Raw genomic sequence first — 24,870 nt, 5'->3', positions numbered from 1 at the left:
CCATGAACAACCCAAGTCCATGTGCTAATCCTTCCTGTTTGTGGGTTACACTTACGCTATCACTTCTGTATGTTCAGAAGACTCAGCAGTTTTCTGTGTGTTCCTGTGTGCCTGCAGAGGACCCAGCCGCTGAGTCATCGAAGAGTGCGTCAACGGTGGGCAGCGCTGACAATCAGATCTGCGAAGACCCACATCTTTTTGTAGATGAGTCCCTTTCCTTGGGAAATTACAACTCTGGAGAAGGCCCCAAAGCACCATGGAAGTTTGAATAAGAAAAGACCTAAGTTTAATTAAAAAGTTCTTCTGTTACACTTATCTTTGTGACAATTGTTGCTTCTTGGTAAAACTAGAGGAAATTATAAAGGGAGATGGACAGGACCATTGTCAGGAGTTGCAGATTCGTGAATCCCACGCCTACATCTCTAGGGTTTTTTTCCCGTTTTGTTTTGTTTTGTTTTGTTTTTAACTGTTTCTTACTGAAGTAAAACCAGGTCATATGGGAATATCTGAAGCAACTTTGGAATACAAACATGTGCTGAAGTCTGGAAGAGTGTGTGGAAACAGGAGTAGTACAGTAACACCCACTTTGCCTGATCACATATATGAGTGGCAAGCTGTCCTAGCACTCCAAGGGATATAAATCAGGAGCTGGGTGCCCAGTTTACCCTGCATGACTGGCCATTGGGTACGAATGGTAGTTTAACTCAGGGCTTTGAGTAAAGTGAGGGGACCCAACTGAGTCTTTTTATTATTTGTCATGTGAGGGTGCCCATGAGAAGCAGTTTCTCAGAAACTTACATGCTACTGGATAAACGTGCTAAATGTCCTTCAAGGGAGGCTGTTTAAAAATGAAATCTTAACTTTGTATTTGGTGATCATTTCATAGTTCTGAAGCCCAATTAATTCAGAATTGGTCCTGTGTTAAGCATGTAGGTAGTTACATACAGCGTGCCTGATTCTCAGGCAAATGGTGATTTTTTTCTATTGCAAATATAACTTCTTTTCCTCTGGAGGTGCTGTGAGGGGTTAAGTCACTAATATGTATGCAGGCCTTGTGACTTTCCTACATTTAATAAACAATGCAATCTTAACATTTTTGCTTGAATTGATAAACTTTTTCACTTTAAAAATGCAAATTCAACTCAAAGACTACAAGATCAAATTTTATTTTGCTTTAAAGAAAATCCTACCATAAACAAAGCCCATTTTGTAATCAGGACCCAATTTTTTTTCCTGAATAAGGCAGCATAGAACAATGGTCAGTTATACATACATGGATTCCAGGAAGCTAAGCCAAAAGAATTTATCATTTAAGTAAGGTAGGTTATGGAAATTTTAAATGAAGAATAAAAGCACCAAATCAAGAGAGGCATAAAGAATCATCCTCCTTCTTTGAATCACACTGCTTGACTTAATAAAATTTGCCAAAATAAAAAAAAAAATTAAGTAATTTACCTACTTGTTTTAAAAAAATAACCAAAAAGGGGGAAAAAAGCCTCTTCTGTTTTCAAACTTTTGGCTGAAAATTCTTATTCTAAATGTATTATTATTTACTACCTTGGTGAGTTTATTATTACTAACTTGGTATCTCACCACTTTCGTGATCTTTGCCTGTATGGACTCTATAGATGGAGGCGACTGTCAAGAATCTGCACTTATTCCAAGACCACAGTCTGGACCCAAGCTGCTTTTAACTGGAGGTCTCCGTTTTGTTGTGATGAATCTCTCAATTCACAGCGTCCCCCTTCCCATCCCACACCAACCCCCACTCCCCTATAAAGTGAGATTTTTACCAACTTTTAAAATAGTTTATAGAGTTCCTATGCCTGTTTTCATTGATCCGCTTTCCCCCCCGCTACTTGTATCTTGTAAAACCTAAATCTTGGAATAAAAAAATTTTAAAAAAGGCAGCAGCAGCTGCTGATCATGTGGACAAAGGAAATCTTAATTTTACGCAAAACTACAATCACGTATGAGAATTGCGTAAGTGGATCGTCTACACTTCGGTGAAGTCATCCGACGTCGTATCCCTTGCTGTTTTTTTGGAGGTTACCAAATCATTTCCCAAAATTTAACAACTAAAGCAATGATGAAATCAGTTTTGCACCGTGTCACAACTTGGCCCGTTGCCGTTTACTTCTCGGCACTGTTAGATTCAATTAGGCCTCGTACTTTCATTATCTGGGAGGACTGAATTCAACACCCGCCTTCACGTGCAGACTATTTTCTGCGGAAAAAAAGTCAAAACATCACTCAAAGGATCCAAGAGCTCAGCAACACAGGCCGAGGAAAGCGGAGTCGATGCAGAGCAAAGAGACCCCTCAGACCTTCCTCATCGCCGCTCTTCGGATTTTAAAGAGAGGCTTGGGAGGACCTGGAGGGACAAGAGGGATGCAGGCAAAAGGTTCGATCCCCAGTCCCAGCCGGAGACAAAAGTGACTAACTGCGGGAGGGGGATGGGGAGACCAGCAGAGGACGGCTTCACGGCCCCCAGCCGGGAGGCGTGACTTCAGGAGGACTCAGAAAACGAGCCAGGACAGGGTAGGACAGGAAGGTGTCAGCGAGGCTGACGAACCCGCTAATCGCAGGAGGGGCGAGGTGGGAATTCCCCCTCCCGCCGCTCTCCGTTCCACGGTGCCGGGAAATGAAATCAACGCAGGGACGCGGGTCCCACACCGGGACTGCCCGGAAGCCTCCGGTTTCCCGGAGCTGGCGTCCCGGAGAAAGAGCGCGTGCCTCACGTCCTCTCCCCCAGCCCCGCCCCCTCGCGCGCTGCGCACGCGCGGCCGTGCCCCGCCCCTCGCGTCCCCTCCGGGGTAATGGGGCGGGGGTGGGGGCGGGGAGCCGAGGTGAGGAGTCGGTCGGAGTCCCTGGGCTGAGAGCTCGAGAGCTACCCGCGCCACCACCCCCTGCCGCGTCACTGCTCGCGGGCCCGCCCTTCTGTGGCCCCTCCTCCCCACTCCTCTTCTCCCTCCTCTCCCCCGCCCCTCCGACCGAGCGGTGACTTAAGCAACGGAGCGCGGTGAAGCCCATTTTTCTCCTTCCTCGCCGCCGCGCCGGGCACTTCGCGGCGCGTGGCCCTCACACTCCGCCCGAGATGAATGCTGCGGCAGACGCCGAGTTCAACATCCTCCTGGCCACCGACTCCTACAAGGTAGAGGTTCGGGGCGGGGGCAGGTGAAGGAGAAGGAGAGGTCGCGTCCGGGACAAGCGTGGGGCTGTGGGGCGGGGGGCGCCACTCTGGGGTCGTGGCGCGGCACGATCCCGAGGGAAGGAGCGGCCGGGCGGCGGCGGCGGCGGCGGGCTGAGGCAGGTGAAGCTGGCGCCGCAGTGGGGAGGAGGTGGATGGAGGAGGGATGGAGGGATGGACGGTAGGAGGCGGGGCTTTGAGGTGCGTGGTGTGGGGGGGCGCGGCGAGGGGCTGAGGCGGGCCGGAGCCGGCGCCGCCCGCCCGCCCGCCACAGGCGCGGGACGCGGGGCTCTGGGTTCCCGGTTCCCGGCTCGCGGCTGGAGAGGCCGTGGCGGGGTCGGGGCCAGGGAGGCTTGGGCGTCCGCGGCCGAGCGCACGCCTTCCCCGGGAGCGCGGCCTTTTGGCCTTGGGCCGGGTCGGGCAGGGCCAGCCTGGCGAAAGGTCGCCGGAGGAGCGGGTCAGTTAGGTAACGGCCCCTGGGGCTCGGCCGTGCAGAAAAGGAATGGGGTTTGAGAAGTGGGTTTTCCCCTAAAAGCTGAATCGAGTGCGCTCCCCCCTTGCTGGCCAGGTACGACCCTTCCCGAGAAAGAGGTGGGCGAGGACCTAGTAGGGTGCCGCAGCAGCCGGCCACGTTCTTCTGCCTTTGGCGGTGGTGTGGAGGACACTTATCTGCCCGCTGTAGACGTGCTGGATTCCCCCGGCCCACTCCGCTGGGCTCCGTTTCAAACTCCTTGGCTCCTGGTGATCACTCATACTCCTTATCCCTTGTTGTAGAGGCCGGTAGGCTGCCCTTATTCCATTAGGGCCACTACAGGATTTCTGTGAAAAGGAAAGTGAAAACACGAGTTAAATGAATTGTAGTTTTAACCCTGGAGAACTCACAGAGAAATGACACGTTTGTGTTAATAAGCTTATTGGACACTTGAGGGTATTGCTGCCGCATTAGTTTTGTTTGAAACTCACACAAATTAGTAAAGGAAAGAATGATGAGAGGAAAATCTGGCAAATGTTCTTTCCCCTAGGTTCCAAATTACATGAAGTAAACTGAACTATACTTTGCTAAGCTTTGTTGGCCAGCACACTTAAAAGATGAAATGTCAGGCCAGACACCCCACTTGAACAAAATAAATTTTAGTATTTACTTAACATGGTGGTTTGGAACATGAAGGAAAGCATGATGCTCTCATATTGTTGGTTTTTGTTGAGAACTTTTGCTTTTTGTTTCTTTCCTTAAATATTTCCTTAAAAATTTTGGAGAATCCCATTTTACTTACGTTCTGTTTTGTTCATTTCTTCCCAATCGCCTTAAGATTCTACTTAAGATAATTTAGATGGGTACTTTTTTAAAGTAGAGCCAAGTTTCTTTAACAAGTAGTCTTTTAAATAGAATTTTAAAGTGGAAATCTACAGCATTGCAAGGAGATCAAAGTATTATCAAGTATGGTTTACATGACCTTAAAACTTTGTCTTATCTTTTTCCTAGTGTTTTGAGTATCTTCAGTAGTGATTTCACAATGGTCTCATTCATAGTTTTTTCTTAACTAAATTTCTTCCGCCAATTTTTTTTCCTAATTAAATCTTTAAAATGATTTCCAAGTTTTTTTAATGTAGCAATTAATGATTTGGTTGGAAATGGGAAATGTAAACAAGTTGATTAGTCTTTTAAAAACAAAAGGAGTACAAATTCCTTTAGTTTGTACTTCCTCTAGCAATTATACATAACGAATGTAAAATTGCCGTAACATCAGTTTTCTGGGATGCTTTTAATTAGAAGAGTGATTTACCTTAGTTTTCTAATCTCCTAGTAGGACATACGTAATGCACTGTTAGAATTTGCACCTATTTCATAAAGTGTATTCCTGCCCATTTTCAAATCAGACCAATATATTTTATGTTCCTCATGTGAAACCTTTTTATTTTCTTATATGTGGTTTTAAGACTTTGGTTTAATTCTAGCTAGGTAACATACAGTGTAGATGTGTTGAGGGTGTACAATATAGTGATTCAACACTTCGGTATCATCACCCAGTTCTAATCAGGACAAGTGCATTCCTTTATCCCCATCACGTTTAACCCATCCCCTCACCCACCTCCTCTCTGTTCTCCATATTTAAGAGCCCGTTTCTTGGTTTATCTCTCTCTCTCTCTTTTTTTTCCCCTTTGCTCCTTTGTTTTGTTTCTTAAATTCCACGTATGAGTGAAATCATATAGTTTTATTTGTCTTTCTTTAACTGATGTGTTTTGCTTAGCATGATACTCTCTAGCTCCATCCATGTCCTAGCAAATGGCAAGATTTCATTCTTTTTTATGGCTCAGTAATCCATTGTGTGTGTGTGTGTGTGTGTGTGTGTGTGTGTGTATACCACCCCTCTTTTCATCAGTCAAGGGCACTTGGGCTGCTTCCATATCTTGGCTATTGTAAATAATACTCTATAAACATAGGGGTGCATGTATCCCTTTGTATTAGTGTTTTGTATTTTGGGGGTAAGTATCCAGTAGTAAAAATTACTGGATTGTAGGGTAGCTGCATGTTTAACATTTTGAGGAATCTCCATACTGTTTTCCAGATTGACTGCCCCAGTTTGCAATTGGTGCAATTGACTGCACCAACAGTGCAAGAGGTTCCTTTTCCTCCACATCCTCGCCTACACCTGTTGTTTCTTGTGTTGTTGATTTTAGCCATTTTCACAGGTGTGAGGTGATATCTCATTATAGTTTTGATTTGCATTTCCCTGATGGTAAGTGATGTTGAGGATCTTTTCACGTGTCTTTTGGCCATCTGTATGTCTTCATTGGAGAGCTGTCTGTCCATGTCTTCCATCCATTTTTGAAAGTGGATGATTTGTTTTGTGGGTGTTGAGTTGTATAAGTTCTTTATATAATTTGGATATTGACCCTTTGTAGGACACATCATTTGCAAATGACATTCCCCCATCCAGTAGGCTGTCTTCTAGTTTTGTTGATTGTTTGCTGTGCAGAAGCTTTTTGAGATGTAGTCCCAATAGTTTATTTTTGCTTTTGTTTCCCTTGCCTCAGGAAACATACCTAGCAGTATACCTAGCAACCAGAAGTTGATTTGGTTGATGTCAAGAAGTTACTGCCCGTGTTCTTTTCTACGATTTTTATGGTTGTAGGTCTCACATTTAGGTCGTTAGTCCATTTTGAATTCATTTTTTTGCATGGTACAAGAAAGTGGTCCAGTTTCATTCTTTGCGCGTAGGTGTCAAGTTTTCCCAACACCATTTGTTAAAGAGACTTTTTTGCACTGGATATTTTTTCCTGTTTTGTCGAAGATTAATTGACCATGTAGTTACGGGTTTATTTCTAGGCTTTCTTTTCTGTTCCATTGATCTATGTATCTACTTTTTGCTAGTACAATACTGTTTTGATTACTACAGCTTTGTAATATATCTTGAACTCCAGAATTGTGATATCTCCAGCTTTGCTTTTCTGTTTCAAGATTGCTTTGGCTACTCAGGGTCTTTTGTGGTTCCATACAAATTTTAGGATTGTTTGTTCTGCTTCTATGAAAAATACTGTTGGGATTTTTATTGAGATTGCATTAAATGTGTGAATTGCATTGGGTAGTATAGACATTTTAACAATATTTATTCTTTCAATCCACAAGCATGGAATGTCTTTCCCTTTCTTTGTGTCCTCTTTAGTTTCTTTCATCACTGTTTATAGTTCTTAGAGTATAGGTCTTTCACATCTTTGGTTAGATTTATTCCTAGGTATCTTATTATTTTGGGTGCCAATGTAAATGGGATTGTTTTAATTTCTCCTGCTGCTGCTTCAGTATTGGTGTATAGAAGTGCAAGATTTCCGTACATTGATTTTGTATCCTGCAACTTCACTGAATTCGTTTATCAGTTATAGTAGTTTTTTGGTGGAGTCTTTTGGGTTTTCTATATATGGTTTCATTTATTTGCAAATAGTGAATGTTTGACTTCTTTACCAATTTGGATGCCTTTTATTCCTTTTTCTGGTCTGACTGCTGTGGTGTGGATTTCTGGTAATATGCTGAATAAAAGTAGTGAGAGTGGATATCCTTGTCTTGTTCCAGACCTTAGGGGAAAAGCTCTCAGTTTTCCCCATTGAGGATGATATTCGCTAAGGGTTTTTCAGATATGGCCTTTATTATGTTGAGGTATGTTCCCCCTAAACTTGCTTTGTGGAGAGTTTTTATCATACCTTGTACTTTGTCAAAATGCTTTTTCTGCATCAGTTGAAATGACCATATGGTTCTTACCCTTTCTCTTATTGATGTGATGTATCACGTTGATTGATTTGCAAATATTCAACCACCCTTGCAACCCAGGAATAATACCCACTTGATTGTGGTGAATAACTTTTTTAATGTATTATTGGATTCGGTTTGCTGGTATTTTGTTGAGGATTTTTGTATCTGTGTTCAACAGGGATATTGGCCTGTAGTTCTCTTTTGTAATGGTGTGTTTATCTGGTTTTGGTATCAGGGTGATGCTGGACTCCTAGAATGAATCTGGAAGTTTTCCTTTCTTTTTCACTTCTTTGGGATAGTTGGAGAAGAATAATACTAACTTCTTTAAATACTTGCTAGAATTTTCCTGTAAACCCATTTGGTCCTGGACTTTTGATTTTTTAGGGTTTGTTTTTTTTTTACTGACTCAGTTTCTTTGCTAATAATCACTCTTTTCTAATTTTCTATTTCATCCTGTTTCAGTTTTGTAGTTTATATATTTCTAGAAATTTAGCCATTTCTTCTAGGCTCTAACCAGTTTGTTGGCATATAGTTTTTCATGATATTCTCTTATATGTGTTTGTATTTCTGTGGTGTCGGTTGTTATTTCTCCTCTCTCATTTGTGATTTTATTTATTTGAGTCCTTTCTTTTTTTTTCTTGAGTCTTGGCAGTTCATCAGTTTTGTTGAGTTCTTCAAAGAATCAGCTCCTGGTTTCATTGCCCTATTCCATTATTTTTTTAATTTCTGTATCATTTATTTCTGCTGTAATCTGTATTATTTCCTTCCTTCTAATGTTTTTAGATTTTGTTTATTGTTGTTTTTCCTAGCTCCTTTAGGTGTAAGATTGGATGTTTATTTGAGATTTTTCTTGCTTTTTGAGATAATCTTATATTGCTACAAACTTGCCTCTTAGAATTGTTTTTGTTGCATCCCAAAGGTTTGCGACCATTGTGTTTTCATTTTGTTTCCATGTACTTTTTAATTTATTTTTTGATTTCCTCATTGATCCATCATTGTTGAGTAGCATGTTATTTAACTTCCATGTATTTGTCATCTTGCCAGATTTTTTCTTATGGTTGACTTCCAGTTTCATAGTGTTGCAGTCAGAAAAGATGGCATGGTATTACTTCAATCTTCTTGAATTTGTTGAGGCTTGTTTTGTGGCCTAATATGTATTCTATTCTGGAGAATATTCTGTGTGCAGTTGAAAAGAATATGTGTTCTGCTGTCTTAGCATGGAATGTTATGAATTTATCTGTTAAATCCATCTGCTCATTCAAAGCATTGTTTCCTTATTGCTTTTCTGTTTAGATGGTCAGTACATTGATGTATGTAGGATGTTAAAGTTCCCTATTATTATTGTATTATTTTTCATTAGTTCCTTTATATTTGTTATTAACTTTTATGTATTTGGTATTCCTATGTTGGGTGCATAAATATTTACACTTGTTATATCTTCTGGTTGGATTGTCCCCTTTATTATTATATAGTGGCTTTCTTTGTCTCCTGTTATAGTCTTTGTTTTAAAGTCTAATTTGTCCAATAAAAGTATTGCTACTCTGGCTTTCTTTTGACCTCCATTTGCATGATAGTTTTTTTTTGTCTTATTCTTTCATTTTGGTCAAGTTTGTCTGTCTTCTCATTTTTTTGTCTTAGTCTCTGTGCCTGCTTCTGTGTATTATTAGGAAAATCAGCTACATCTCCTGATCTTGAGGGAAACGAAGAAGAGGTCCGGTAGTGTCATGCCACGTAGTGTCCCCTGTTCCCCAGGGCCTGACACTTCTGGGAGTGTCTCCAGTGTGTGCTGCATGTGCTCAACTGTTATACCTGGCCACTTTATCCTTCAGGCCAGTCATCTGCAGAGGCTGTCTTTGCTTGTTTTGTTTTGTTTTGTTTTGTTTTTTCAAAGATTCTATTCATTCATTCGACAGACAGAGATCACAAGTGGGCAGAGAGGCAGGCAGAGAGAGAGGAGGAAGCAGGCTCCCCGCTGAGCAGAGAGCCCGATGCGGGGCTCAATCCTAGGACACCGGAATCATGACCTGAGCCGAAGGCAGAGGCTTTAACCCACTGAGCCACCCAGGTGCCCCTGTCTTTGCTTGTTTCAGGCAATGTTTGATCCCTGGCTGAATGCAGCACATTTTAACTAGGTGTGCTCTGTTCTCCTTGTGGAATGAGGCCTGTTGCCACTGCCACTGGAATTGAAACCCTGCAAGTCTCCCGTCTCTGGAGGCACTGTATGAGCAGGGGTTTGGGCTGGTCTGGATGAGGGGGCCCACAGTGCTAGGACTGACGCAAATGTGACTGGGAGGGGCAGTTCCACTCAAGCATGGTGCAGGGGGTGTTGGTGGAAGGAAGTTAGGTAGGGAATGTGGATGCTGCCCTGGTTCCCATAGGTGTTCCTGTGTTTGTGCTGGGGGCAGGGAGAGGGAAATGGCTCCTGCCAGTTCCTTTATTCCTAAAGGGATCTCACGCTGCCCCTCTGGGACATGCTCCAAGATGATCAGATAACCTCTCCACTGTCTGCTCCAGGCTCTCTTCAGAGCACTGTTTCCGTGCTGTGTTCATGGGCTATTTGACTTGCCTTCTTTCTGAGAGCAGTGCAGTGTCCTCGGCTCTAATAGCCAAGCCTGCTGACCTTTAAAACTCAGGGCTTTAAGCCCTGCTAGTTGAAAGAACTCAACGAAATTTGGCTCCTCTTGCTTTCTAAGCCAGTCGCTGTGGGGATTCATATTTTGGTGTGCTCCCCTGTGTGTTAGTCCGTCTCTAGCCTTTCTCTCTCCCTTCTCTCTTCCACAGCCTTGACCATGATCCATTTCTTCCAGACCTTATCTCCGTACTCCCTACCTTCTTTGATGTGGCATGTTCTCTGCTTTTTTTTTTTTTTTTAATTTATTTGACAGACAGAGATCACAAGTAGGCAGAGAGGCAGACAGAAAGAGAGGGGGAAGCAGGCTCCCCGCTGAGCAGAGAGCCTGATGCGGGGCTCAATCCCAGGACCCTGGGATCATGACCTGAGCTGAAGGCAGAGGCTTTAACCCACTGAGCCACCCAGGTGCCCCATGTTCTCTGCTTTTAATTGTAGTGTTTGTTCTGCCAGTTTTCAGGTCAATTTCTAGGGTATTTAGGGTGATTAGATAGTTATCTAGCTGTGGGATGAGGCAAGTCTTGTGTTCTCCTACTCTGCCACCATCTTCCAAGTTTGTCTAATATGAAACATTTTAAGATTTTCATCTTGGGGCTCCTGGGCTCAGTCAGTTAAGCATCTGCCTTTGCCTGTGCTCTCAGGGTCCTGGGGTTGAGCTTTGTGTTGGGCTCCCTGCTCAGTTGGGAGCCCACTTCTCCATCTCCCTTTGCCCGTCCCCACCCCTCCTTGTGCACCTGCATGTGTGCACACACTCTCTCTAAAATAAATAAAAATCATTTTAAAAATTTCTTTTAAAAAGGTTTTTTATCTTAGTAAGATTTTTCATTTTTCCTTCCCAAAAATCCCTCAAGAGGATTCAGTCAGGTTCATATGTTCTATTTCCATTTTTACCTTTTTATCTTCTTAGATGAAGAGACAGAAATTATAATCCTGAGGTTAGAAACAATGAAATTTTTATTTGGCAATTCCATGAGACTATTACATATTCTTATCAGTACTTACGAACTACTGGGCAGTTAATGTAAGTAGGGAACCTAGTGGTTTTAGATGTGTTGATGGAAGAGAAAATATTGTTGGTTTCTTCTTGTAAAACTAAAGAAAGAATAGTTTGTTGTCTAAAGTCTACAGAAAGGTTTTTTGCAGGTAGTAGGGTAGTGTCCAAGCTCATGACAACATGGTTATATTGTTTTTACTTGTATCCTCTCTGGGGGGTTCAAGACAATTCGGACCAAAGGAGGAAGGTGGAAAATATATTCATTTCTGTAATCTCATACTACCTTAAATACATAATAAGGAACTGAGAAACAGGTTAATGTAGTTGTTTCTTCCATTTTCATCCTGGGCTCTTGTTTAATCATTTTCAAAATGGCATAAAGTAAAAGTATCTGCTGGGTTGTATTTATGTTGTGTATTGGGCTGCTTTAGCCATTGCTGTACTTAAAAAGCATTTGGAACTTTTTGTAAAGGAGACCAGTCAGATTTTTGTTTGGGTGCTCCCCTCCCAATCACCACCACCCCCACCCCCACCAACTGCCTGTCCCTGGGGTAGCCATTGATTAGTTTACAAATAACTGGCTCATTAAAAAGTGCATTTCTATTCCTTGTTCCATTCCCTTGCTTCTATGTAGATAATGTTTGTAACAAACTATAGGAGAGTATAGTTTATTTCTGAACATTTTACCTATTAGCAGATTAAGATGGAAGATGTTGACAATAAGTTGAAAAATTACTGTCCAGTAGTAATCTCTAAGCAATTTACACATCACCCATTGTTATGAATTGTGCTGTCCAGTGTGGGTTGCTTCTCAAAAGGTTATTTCTAAACTGGTTATCTGGAACTCAGCCCACTTTCATTAATTCATTTAATAAACATTGAAGATCTCCAAGGTATTGTAAAAGACAAGATGTCTCTTAAAATCCAGGGTGGCTGAAAGTTGGTTTTAGAGACGTTAAAGAAGATTGTATAATTTTTGTATGGTGATTTGGCACCCAAGGTAGCTTTTTTTTTTTTTTTAGAGATTTTGCTGCCTCATTAATAGCAGATTAACAAACTTTAAAAATTTGGGCTTTTTGGAAAAAGAGTTGGGGACAGGTTTTACTGGCAAGTTAGTCCTGGCTGGAACTTTAGCTGCCCAGGGTCTGAGCTGTTCCTGTTTTTCATCGTTGCTTCTTTTGCATTGCTTCTGACCAGACACTTCAGTTATGTCACAGTGACTCTCAGCAGCCTGAGCATTGTGAGGAATGGAGTAGTGTTGTAGTTTGTATGTCAGAGATTATGTGTACATTTGTACAATGCAATTTTCCAGTGAGTTTTATATTATAAATTATAGGAAAAGCTCAGGCAACAGAAATAAAATCCTATATGTAAATCATGAATACACTTGATAGGAAAATTAACTTAGATCAGTAGTAATTATATAATATTTTACAAAACAAAGATACCAGAACCAGGTGTCCTCTTTGTCAGTTGACTACATCTTTTTCAAAGGTGTGGCAAAAAAAAAGTACAAACTATCAGGAACTCTGTGCTAAGAGGTTTATGGGAAGGGGCAGTATGATTATGGCTGATTTGGAAGACCCCAAAATATAATCCAAAAATCTTTAAGTCCTGCTTTTGAAGTTATTATTGCTTCAAAAGTCAAATAGCAAAAAAATTATTTTCTGTGGCAATAGAAGTATTTCTAAGGCTTGAGATATCTTAACGTTGAAAATAATAAAGAATCAGTTAATTTTTTTGCTATTTCTAGCACATTAGCATTGACAAGGCAGAAAGTCTTAGCCATTGTAAGGCAGAATGGATCCTCTTCTGAGTGCCATATTATATAGATGATATAACTTACTTGTGTCATTATATATATTTTCCCATGTACTCTTATATACACATAGTACTGTTAAAATGTTGGCTTGTGATCATTTCTTAGCTGTTAAAATTGTAACTGATAAAGTAGATTAGTAGTGGCTGTCTTTGGTGTCTTGTGATCCCATTGTGAGAGGAAAGCTCTTGAAAAAATATCAGATCAACTTTATGAGAAATCTGGAGAAGCTCAGAAAAAACTTAAGAGTTTGCTCTTACAGAAAGATTCTGTGCAACTTAAATATTTCTTATATTTCTCTTCATTTTTTCATTATTATTATTATTTTTAGTGGGGTGGGGAGAAGAGGAAAAGGGAGAGAGAGACTCTTGAGCAGGCTCTTTGCCCAGTACCAAGCCCGACACAGGGCCCAATCTCACAACCCTGAGGTTATGACCTGAGCTGAAATCAAGAGTCAGATGCTTAACTGACTGAGCCACCCAGGCACCCCTCATATTTCTCTTTAAATGTCATACTTGGGACAAGGATATTTAACCTAGGGATTGGTTACAATCTTTAGCTTTTCATGAAGTAAATCAATCACATGACTGTGAAATTCACTTCTATTTAAAGAGCTAACTTTTTCCTATGTGCCTGTGTTCTTTACCACATATGTATTTTTATACTGCTAGTGCTCTGTTAGCTGTAGGAAAATCTTTCTAGTTTATGAAACATTTTTAGAAGTAAGGTGTGCTGAAGATATTATGAGAAGTTAGCTATTTTCATCTTATAAATAATGTTAAATTTATTGTAGAAACATTTTCTCTATTGATAGAAGTCAAGTAGTGCTTAAAAAAAAAAAACAAACCCAATATGATATAATAGCTCCCCTTTTGTAGTTCAATTTTGAAAACTATGAAACTTTCTTAGCATTACTTGATATATTTAAAACTGAGCTCTTGATTTCCTAGTCCATTCCTTCCACAGCCTTCCCCATCTCAGTAAATGACACCCATTATTCACTTAGTTGCTCAAGCCAAAAATGTAGGAAACATAAAATTCCTCCCCCTTTTTATCTCCCAAATATAATCTATAAGCCTAATTCTCCTTTACCTCCAAATGAGCCACTTCTATCACCTAAGCTAGTCTTTAGCCTCTTATCTGATGGTCCTGCTTCCTCTTTGGTCACCCTGTAATCCATTCTTGACCTCACTGTCAAGTCGATCCTTATAAAATATGAATCAGATCGTATTCATTCCCACTTAAAACATTCTAATGGCTGCCTACTGTACTCAATGTAATATTCAAGCTCCTTGCTGTAGCATATAAGCCTTACGCCGTCTTGTCCCTGCATCTCTCTGTGACCTTACCATGTACTCCCTCCTCCTCCTCCCCACTCTCCACGTACCAACCACACATGTTGTGTTCATCCCTTAAGTCAGTGTATTTCCTATCTTGTAGTTTAGGTCCTGTCACCTGTCACCATCTCAGAGAAGCCTTCCTGGCCCCGTCTTTACAGCAATTTATCAGGCCCCCTCTAGCCCCTCATTTTAAATTTTTCAAACCTACATCTAGATCTGAAGTTATTTTGTTGATTTATATGTTTTTCTCTGACCTTCTAGCCCTTATTAGCCCTTTGAGAATTAAAAACCACCTTAGTCCCTTTTATTTCCCCATCCTCAGTACCTGAAACAATGCCTGATACATAGTGGATACACAGTATATACTTGTGAGTAAACTATTTACAAAATAGCAATTTAATGATTTGATTTTCTGCTGTATCATCTCATTTTCTAGTGAAGGTTCCAAGTGGTTCTGAGAGAGCCGTTTAGCAGAAAGTAAAATGAAGAAAGTAAAATGCTAGTAAACCTGGCAAAACTTGGAACCATTATAAATCTTCTGTTGGCTATATTCTTAGAATAATATTTACTAAGAAGCTCTGTTTAAACATTTTTTTCCCATTAAAACAATGGCATAAGCTAATATAAATAGATCCAAACATACTATTTGGCTCTTTACATATATTGGGTGTTCATTGGTAGGCGGTTAATTGCCTGAGAATTAGCTTCTAAAGCTAAATTCTAGAACAGTTCTCGAAAGTTCTCCAAAGATTTTAGAAGTCACACTTAGTTTCTGATGAAGCAGCCTAGACAGTTCTGTGTTTTTAATGACATTTGTTTTCAGAGGAAGCATTCCAAATATTTATGTAGAGGTTTAAGTACATAGTTAAAGAACATGGCAGTAGTAAAGCTTTGAAATTCTAAACATACTCACTGTCCAAAACTGGAACTGTATGTGCATGATCAAAAAGTTTTAGTATACTTTTAGGCCAAAATGGGGTTAAATAGTTTAGGGACATTTTCATTCAGCTTTTGACGGGTGATGAAAATAATTTATTTGCCTTCTAATACTTTTAAATCTGGTGTAGAAAAAGTAAATTTATAAAATGCACCTTTCAGTATCTGAACTGCAAAAAGGTCAAACTACTGAGAGTCACAACTATGAATCTGACTTCTGTGAGCTTGCATAATGTGATCCAGACCTTTGGTTTTTACTTCATTGGAGTTGACTTTTCTTCTACCTCACTGCTTATTCCCACTAAAGGAGTTGGAGTCACTTACATTGTAAACTGGACATTTTCATGTTTATATACATCTTGGGTATGTTTTTAGGTGGTATTAACCTTTTTCCAATCAGTTTCTTAAGTAGTTGAAATAGTAGTTATTTATTACTAGGGTATCATTCAAATATTTGCATTTTGGTGAATTGGTTCATAGATTTAACTGCTCTGGGTTTTGTTTTAGTTATTTCACTGAGCTACTACTTCAGCTTCCAGTAGTATCAGTCTCTAGGTTCTGACATAAAAAACAAAAACAAAACCCAAGCCAAACCCTGGTCTCTATCTCCAAGTTTAAGATTCTTCATGCGGGTTGCCTTCAAGCAGCATAAGGGTGCTGTTTTCATAGAGTTCCAGGTTGCTTCTTTTGGAGAAGAAACATTTATTAAACATTTGTGATTTTTTTTTTTTGCTTCTATATAGAGTATATTTATTTTAGAATTTTTTATGCTAATCTACAAATATTTTTTAGGTTAAAGCCATTTTACTTTAAGATTATGCCATCCAAACAAGGAAAGCATTGGTTTCCCTAAACTTAGGATCGGAGCTAAACAGGAAGAATGGTTTATGTTCTTCACAGTGTCATCCATGGAACTTGTTCTGCGGCAATCATTACACCATTACCTGCTTGACTGCCCTGTACCTTAACCTTTTAGGCATTTTCATTCCTACTGTTTCAACAGAGCACATACACATTATACTTCCAGTTACTTTCTATTGGTAGAATGTTTTAACAACATTAAAATATAAGAAAATTCAAATTATAATGAACTCACTTTTTTCTTAAAACAAAGACATACTAACTTTCAATAGTAACTCCAATCCAAATTCATGGAAAAGAAATAATACTTCATGTTTTTCAACTCCTAAAGATTCGATGTTACATTGGACAGGGATTTATTTCCCAATTCAGAGGAAATTTGAGAAAAAGTAATATTATAAACAGGACATATTTATTTATTTCTTTAGTTAGTTGGTTGATTATTTATTTGCTGCTGTTGTTACTTTCATCCAGGTTTTCATAGTGTTACTATGAAGACTGGAAGGAGTCATTCTCACAGCCTCACTATACAAAGTAGAGTCATGGGGAGTCATTGACACATTCGGATAGTAGCAGTACCAAATGCTGCTTCCAGTTCATTTTTTATATCATGGGTATGCCCCACCCCAGGTAGCTACATTTCTCTATCCTGAAGAAAGACCATTCCCCAAGACCAAATCAGATACCTTTCTTCAAACTTTCATTTCAAGGGTCCATCCCATTAAAGGTCTCATACTTCTTTAAGTTCAGTTTATTTGTTTATAAAACTTAATGCTGTCCTGTGGTTTTCAAATTAAGATAACTGAATGAACTAAGAGTATCCTAATAAGGATGATGCTTCTTTCTGTATTCTTTACAACTAGGAAAAGAAGCTGATCAGTAGCAAATAAGAAGTGTAGTTTCTCTGGTTTTAGATAATTTCAAGCCTTTTCTGCCATGATTTGTATTCTGTTCTGATGTTCTCTAACTTAAATATTTCTCTTTCCTTTAGGTTACTCACTATAAACAGTACCCACCCAATACAAGCAAAGTTTATTCCTACTTTGAATGCCGTGAAAAGAAGACAGAAAACTCCAAAATAAAGAAGGTGAAATACGAGGAAACAGTATTTTATGGGTTGCAGTACATTCTTAATAAGTACTTAAAAGGTATTATTTTTCCTAGTACATTTAAAACACTGCTTTTATGTAACACTTCATAAATTTTCTCCTATATTATATTCTGTGATTTCAAATAGTTAAATTTTGACATTTACTTAACTATTTTGACTGTTTCAGGTGTTATTTTGGAATTGTAAAAAACTTAATTTGAATGCATTAAATCTTAAACTTTGGTGTATGGGCTTATTCTAAATATGAGAAAGAATTTCTGAAACTAATTCGGGAGTAAGTTTTAGAAAAGTCAATAATTTTCTGAGGCTAACCTGGTATATTTATATATTTAAGTCATTAATTCACAGTAAAGGATTCATTATTCATCTAGGAATTCATTTTGAATTATGGTAGCAATTAGAATATTTTTGTCATAGTCTGTTTTATCTTAAAAGCCTATTTTTCAGAACTGCCTGACACTGTGGCCTTAGTTAAAATAGGTTTTAAAATGGAAAAAACCCCAAAATAATTTCTGTGCTTTTGTATTTGAAAGTCCATCACTTCTTGGCCTTTTGGCTAAGATCAAGTTTTGTATTTGAATGTCCAGTTTGTTTTATAATGGTATTTCTAGGGTGAAAAAAGTTCACAAAGGTTTTTATACATTTTGGAAAATTTCATGTCTGAAGCCTTTTCAAATAAAAATAGTCTCAGAAATGAACACAGATTAAGTTGAATCTTACAAAGATAATCTTTCCCGTAATCTTGGCAGTTTTAAGGTCAGATAGTTCAGATATGTTATACCATTGAAAACCGACTTGAATATCCACAGTACTTTGCAGTAAGACTTCCCAAGATATTTTAAATGAGTTTTCTAGTGACCTTATATAGAGAAAGTCCTAAAGATTGATGTCATACTTCAGTTCTATAGCTTAAAAACTTTATAGAATATTATTAATTATAGCTCAGATCTGTTAATTGCCTGTTATAGGCCAGCATTATGCCAAGTGCTTCATATGTCTTAACTCACTTAGTCCTCAAAGTCATTCTATAAGTAGGTACTCTACTATTATCCTCATTTTACAGCTAAAGATAACTAAAAGTGTATTTGAGGAGCAAACACTTAGTCCTTGTGAAAATTATTGGATTATCGGCCCCGAAGACACCCTTTATGAATAAAGTGAAAAGGTTCACCTGGAAAATTATCTGTATCAAATTTGAAGATACATTACAGTGATAAATCATCTTAGAAGTTAACTTATTACTGTGATTTAAAAAAATCCTTTTCATGTAATAATTTCTTCTGCACATCTGCTTTTCAAATAAAAACTTAACCATATATGCTTAGAGTGAACAAGCAGAAGGGTAAATTCCTTTTCTGGCTGTGTGGTTGACTCTGGGTGATTATTTAACCTCTCAGTTCTTGGTTTTTTAATCCATAGAATGGTGAAATAGATCCATCCTACAGCAACTCAACAACTTACGGAATGCCTTTAGAAATGTAAAAAGGAGGAATTTGTCTTTTCAGGTAAAGTAGTGACCAAAGAGAAGATCCAGGAAGCCAAAGAAGTGTATAGAGAGCATTTCCAGGATGATGTCTTTAATGAAAAGGGATGGAACTACATTCTTGAGGTAAAAAATATGTTGTGTTTTGCTCTACTTTGATTTTACTTTTAGTTCAAAATTTCTTACAAAGGAATTTGAGTAAAAGACTGTAATTATAACTTTTTTCCATCTGTGACCCAAATATAATTACTATTTTAGATATTCTTGTGAAAAGTTAAGGGTAACATTTAAATTTTTTTCTATAGCAGGTCTAAATAATTGGTTATAATATAAATGAATTATAATTTAAATCACTAGCATTTTTCAGAAAGGAGATTTGATCTTTTCTTTGAATATGTGCTATAATTAAAAAGGGCGTGGTTATTTGGCAGTTGTAAAATTTAGGTCTTTTTTCTTGGCTGTACATTATTTAAGGGAATAGATGTGGTGAGACTATCACTATACAGTAATTCTCGGAAATTTCCCTGACTGAATCATTGGAATGGTTCCGTGTCAGTCCATAAGGTTGATTTTTATTCTTTGTTGTCCTATAATATTCATACCTAGCATGTTTGGATCAATCACCTAAACTATATGAACATCCAAAGATCTGGGAATTGAGTTATGAGAGTTAAATATCCTCTGGTGGTGGTCTTCACTACAGAGATGGATTGGGAATGGGATCTTCTGGCATCTTGCCATGTAAAGTGTTAATTTATGTCTTAAAAACAAATGTCTTTTCCATTGTAGACTATCAAACTCAAAATAATTAGATATACTTCAACTTTCAGGCCTATATTGTAATACTGAGTTTTACTATTTTTTTACTTATGGGTCTTTGAAGAAGTCAAGTAAGCATTATGTGCTATACGTTCCCTGTATCTTGAGTAAGGTTAGTAAAATCTGTTGGCTAACTCCTACACTTACCTCATTTGGTTTGCTGGGAAGAGAACAGTGATAATAGGTGTTAAGCTTATTAATATAATTCCCAGTACCCAAGGTGATAAATCTTGTGATTTTATGTTCAGAGAATTTTAGGGATCTAATCTAGTCTCACCTAACCCTGTTTTAAGAATAGAGTCTGAGACCTAGAGATGTTAAATGACTTGCCCAAAGTCAGTATTTTTGAGTCCACGCTGCGGTTTCTAAGGCAGTATTCTTTCTGCTGTATCATAAGGTCTTCCAGTGCCTCTCATTAAACAGATTTTTCTTTTATCTAGTTAACCTGTCCCTGGGATTTCTGAAATAATTTGCCTTCCTAGCCAAAATTTAGCCACACCGTTTACCTTTAAAAGAAAGGAGGCGTAATTAAATATCCAATAACATACTCTGTAGCAAATGTGTTTCAGGCTAATTTTGGAGAGAACTGTTGCACTTGCAAATTGATTCCCAAAGCTTTAGAAAGTACATTTAATGTTTGGTCTGTCTATTCCTAAAGAGGTTCCAGCCTAACCCAAAATAAAGAGAAAACCTATTTAAGATTCTTCTACTGGCAGGGATCTCTCTCTCTCTCTTCTCTTTTTTTCTTCTCCTTTCTTTCTTTCTTTTTTTTTTTTTTTTGTTTAAGATTTTACTTATTTATTTGAGAGCAAGAGACAAAGATAGTGAGAGAGAGCACAAGCAGGGAGGAGAGGGAGAAGCAAGCTCCCCGCTGAGCAGGGAATCAGATGTGGGACTCTATCCCTGGACCCTGGGATAATGACTGGAGCCAGAAGGCAGACATTTAGCAGACCTAGCCACCCGGGCACCCTCTCTTTTCTTTTTTGTTTGTCGTCATTTTATGTTGCTAATGGCAGTCCCTTATTTTGTCTTTTAACCTTTAGCTTTTCTTTTATGAAAACAACTAAGAAGGAAGATAGTATTCTTGGAATATCTTTAAAATATGTCGGAATAAACTTTTTTTGAAAGAATGAGAAAACTTTTGATCAGTTTGAGATTATCTTCTAGTAAGAAATGTTCTTAGTGGAAGTACTCTGATAACATAAAAGTTAAAAATTAGTATCAGTGCCTAAACTATTAATCATTTTAGTTAGTTTTATTTCAGGAGAATAAGAATATTCTGGTTATATTACTGGCAATATAGTAACATGTACAGTTGCAGTTTTTATGACAGTAAGTTTAGCTTCTATAAAATATAAAGAACCTTATTAAAACAAGTAACTGCATGTCATCCGTTGAATGAATAAATTTATTATTGTCTTTTACCAGAAATACGATGGGCATCTTCCAATAGAAATAAAAGCTGTTCCTGAGGGTTATGTCATTCCCCGAGGAAATGTTCTCTTCACAGTGGAAAACACAGACCCAGAGTGTTACTGGCTTACAAATTGGATTGAGGTGAATTGTTTTATTCTGATTACTGTTTAACATCAATTGAGGACATAAAAACCATTCAACTGGCATTCTTGTTTTAAAATTGCTACTAATAGGGCAACGCTATCGGAACCCCTCTAACTCTTGAGAGCTATTTCTGTATCTTCACTTAATACACTTTAGACACACACACACACACACACAAATAAATTTTTAAAAAATTGAATTGCTACTAATAAAGCTGTGTAATCTTCTACAATTTACTAAACCTTTCCAGGCCTCAGTTTTCTCATTTATAAAGTGACAGTTGGATTAAATAACCTAAGTTTCCTTCCAGTGAAATCTAGTGTTCTGAGTCTTTATCTAAGTGAAATTATTAAGAACTATTACTGTTAAAGCTCAGTTGTCTTCTCTCTTGTTTGTTGCAATCCTAAATGTATATTATCATAGAGAAAACTGAGGAAAATAGCGCAGGTTTATTTTTACTAACTTAGGATATTTTGTGGATATTCTATTCTAATTATACTAAAGGAATTTTGTTCAGATTTTTAATAACAGCTTTCTTCATTATCTAATTAGTTTAGAGCCTGTGTTTTACCACCTGATATTTCTTTCTAAACAACACTCAAGACTTGCTAATCATTTTAATTTCTAAGCCCAAAAAGGAGGATATCCTAGAGACTCTGAGGAAGGCTCTTTGTTTTCGTTTCATCTGTACCTAAGTAGTCCTGTTTTCACATGCTCATAGTTTTGACATTAATAATCTACTTAACTTCTCAGTGGCTTAATTTAGATTTTCTCTATTAAAGGAAATACCCTAGAAATTGACTATAGAAATACCACCTTACTATTTGAGACGTGTTTACCCAGTGCTTAGAACTAATTCTTTTTTTTTTTTTTTAAGATTTTTAAAATTTATTTATTTGACAGACAGAGATCACAAGTAGGCAGAGAGGCAGGCAGAGTGAGGAGAAAGCAGGCTCCCTGCTGAACAGAGAGCCCCATGCGGGGCTCGATCCCAGGACCCTGGGATCATGACCTGAGCCGAAGGCAGAGGCTTTAACCCACTGAGCCACCCAGGCGCCACTAGAACTAATTCTTTAACTTAGTATTTATTGGTTAAACTAATTTGTTGTTATATTGTAAAATCACACATTTGAGGTTATTTATAAGTACTGGAAAATTTAAAAGAATATAAGAGGTCCAAGAATATGTTTGAAATACATTTTCAAAATTGACAGAAAATTTAAAACTCAAAATTAACAGGCCCTTTATGAGACATCAACTTATATTAAGGCTGATAGGCCCAGGAAAAATGTCCAGTTGCCCAAAATAATGACTTAAAGTAGTTTACTGCAGTGTTTTAAAACTTTGAATTGACTGTGAATTCAAAGTAAAAGAAAACTTACTAGTTTTTATATAGTTGTGATAGTATTTTTACTGGGAAATACTAGACTTTAAGAGGATGGTATTATAAGAACGCAAAAGGAATAGTTATCCAAAGTTAGCTTCAGTGCCAGAATATCCCAAGCAGATAAATCTTATTTTGAAAATCATCATCTATGGGTAAGTTTTTTCACTTTTATTTTCTGATTGAGGGTTTAGTCAGTAAGTACTTGCCCTTGTGTCTAATTGAACGTCCATAAAGCAGATATTTATGGACATGGAGGACTAATTCCCAGCTCACCTTGCTTCATGTATGTTTTTATTTTCTTCAGAAAGTGAAAAAAACACTGGCTTTAAAAACAACAACAAAAACCCTGTTGAAATAATCATTATTATTTTGGTGTATTTCACTAGACAACCATAAAGTTAAAAATGTTATATTTAGACATCTTGTTATTTACAAACTTAAAGATGTTGTTCAGGCAATCCTTGATTTAAAACATTTTAAATAGCACTAAATAGTATTCCTTCCAGTGACCTTCCCCAGTGTATGTTCAGAGTTATTGCTAATATTCTTTGCTATTCACTGTACACTGAATTTTAAAACCCACTGAAATTATTGAATTACTTTATCAATATCAATAGTGGTGCTAGAAATCTGCAATCAGATTTCAAAACATGTTTAGAAGAGCCCAAGCGTTCTGTAAAGATTTCTCAGACTTAAAAAGGGGCTGAGGATTGGACATATTGGGCTAAACGTAACCACCTCTTCCAACCAAAAAGCAAAATGAAACCTTTTTGCTGTTAAAAAGAATTATAAAATAGACAGTGACCACACAGTTTTATAGCATATGCAGAAATGTTTCATGTAGCTTTCTTAAAATGAGTTGATAAAAGTCAAGAACGTAAAGCACAACTCAGTGAATAGAATTCTCTAGCGCTAAGCGAAAGCATCGCTGAGCTAAATAACCGACTGGTAGTCATAATAGATCTAAGGAAAAATTAGATCCAGGATTATGTAGAGAAATAAATGATTAACTTCTTTAGCCCCATACTGTTCTAAGTGTATTCCCATGCTGGTCCATAAACTATTTGATACAGGTCCACATTAAATACAGTAATTGAGGATAACCAAACTTATTTAGAAACTTTCATGGTAATTGACATAATACCTATGTGTGAATGTATTTTATAAAACTATTTGTCCATGACAGATTGAAAATTAAAAAAAAAATTGTCCTTTATCACAGTCTTTCTAAATATTATTTGCTTCGTTGTCGCTTTGACTAAAAACTAGGTAATTCGATGTTCTGTACTACTAAGGTCCTATTGTGCTTATCCTTTGTGTTGATGATTTGAGAGCTAAGCTATGCACTATCTCCGGATTGCACGCGGCGGGCATCCTGCTCGACAGTTCGGATGTCTAACTGGTATTTCTGGTAGTATGGAGGTCTAGGACATACCTCCAGAGAAAGAAGGGATTTTACTCAGAAAGAAATCGGTATTTTATATCCTAATATTTGTGATTGATTTTATCACTACAGACTATTCTTGTTCAGTCCTGGTATCCAATCACAGTGGCCACAAATTCTAGAGAGCAGAAGAAAATATTGGCCAAATATTTGCTGGAGACATCTGGTAACTTAAATGGTCTGGAATACAAGTTACATGATTTTGGCTACAGAGGAGTTTCTTCCCAAGAGGTAAGAAACTGAAATGAACTTCATTTCGTAGACTGTGGTTTGTTGGTTAGAATGGTAATCTAAATTATAAATTTGGAGGATGTTACCGATACTGATCTTGTTTCTGAGTAGGCTACGTTTTAAAACTCCAGACATTCAGTCAATAGATATATATTAAGTACTTACTATGTGTTAGCCTCTGTCCAGAGTATGTGGAATGAAGCTTTCAACAAATGCACCTATCCTTTACATATCGAATGGATGGACAGACGTATAATGCTATATATTATAATAAATGCAGCAGGTGTCAAATTATGTTCTGCAGAAAGGCACAAGGCAGAGTAAGGAAGATGAGGCTGGTGGGAAATGAGGGTGGGTCACGATTCAGTAGGTCTCTCTGCTAGAAGTAACAGTTGGCTCCTTAAATGTTTAGGGACACTGGATCTTTGTCATAGGAACTGTTATCTCTGCTAATAGTTAAATATCTCTCCAAGAATGGCTTGAAGACAGGAATTCCCTTGAGAGATGCACTTTATACCTCAAAGTATGAGTCTTTTCCTTTTGTTGGATTTGGTGTGTGCTTTATTTTCCAGACTGCTGGCATAGGAGCATCTGCTCATTTGGTTAACTTCAAAGGAACAGATACAGTAGCAGGAATTGCTTTTGTTAAAAAATACTATGGAACAAAAGATCCTGTTCCAGGCTATTCTGTTCCTGCAGCAGAACACAGGTACAATTCTGTTTCCATCCTCCTATTATCTAAACATTTGTTTTCTAAAATGACTTTTTTCACTCTTGGGTTGGTGATTCAGTGAGGTTTTGCTTAATTACAAGCCAGTAACTA

The 24,870-nt window shown here is 38.1% G+C and overlaps 1 protein-coding gene across 1 annotated transcript in view; it reads left to right on the top strand.

Annotated features, from left to right (window-relative positions):
• The first annotated feature begins 2,918 nt into the window (after window positions 1-2,918).
• NAMPT (nicotinamide phosphoribosyltransferase) overlaps window positions 2,919-24,870 on the top strand; it is a 37,979-nt gene continuing 16,027 nt past the window's right edge. The window contains exons 1-6 of the mRNA XM_032873363.1: window positions 2,919-3,154; window positions 17,004-17,160; window positions 18,629-18,732; window positions 20,854-20,982; window positions 23,889-24,047; window positions 24,620-24,756. Of these exons, the coding sequence (XP_032729254.1) occupies window positions 3,098-3,154; window positions 17,004-17,160; window positions 18,629-18,732; window positions 20,854-20,982; window positions 23,889-24,047; window positions 24,620-24,756 (743 nt within the window). The 5' untranslated portion in view covers window positions 2,919-3,097. The remainder of the gene's footprint in view (window positions 3,155-17,003; window positions 17,161-18,628; window positions 18,733-20,853; window positions 20,983-23,888; window positions 24,048-24,619; window positions 24,757-24,870) is intronic.

This window comes from Lontra canadensis, unplaced genomic scaffold (assembly GCF_010015895.1).
Source record: "Lontra canadensis isolate GAN:19392208 unplaced genomic scaffold, GSC_riverotter_1.0 scaffold48, whole genome shotgun sequence".
NCBI classification, from domain to species: Eukaryota; Metazoa; Chordata; class Mammalia; order Carnivora; family Mustelidae; genus Lontra; species Lontra canadensis.
Note: the sequence above shows the minus strand (reverse complement) of the source record. Positions and strands in the feature narration are given on the sequence as shown.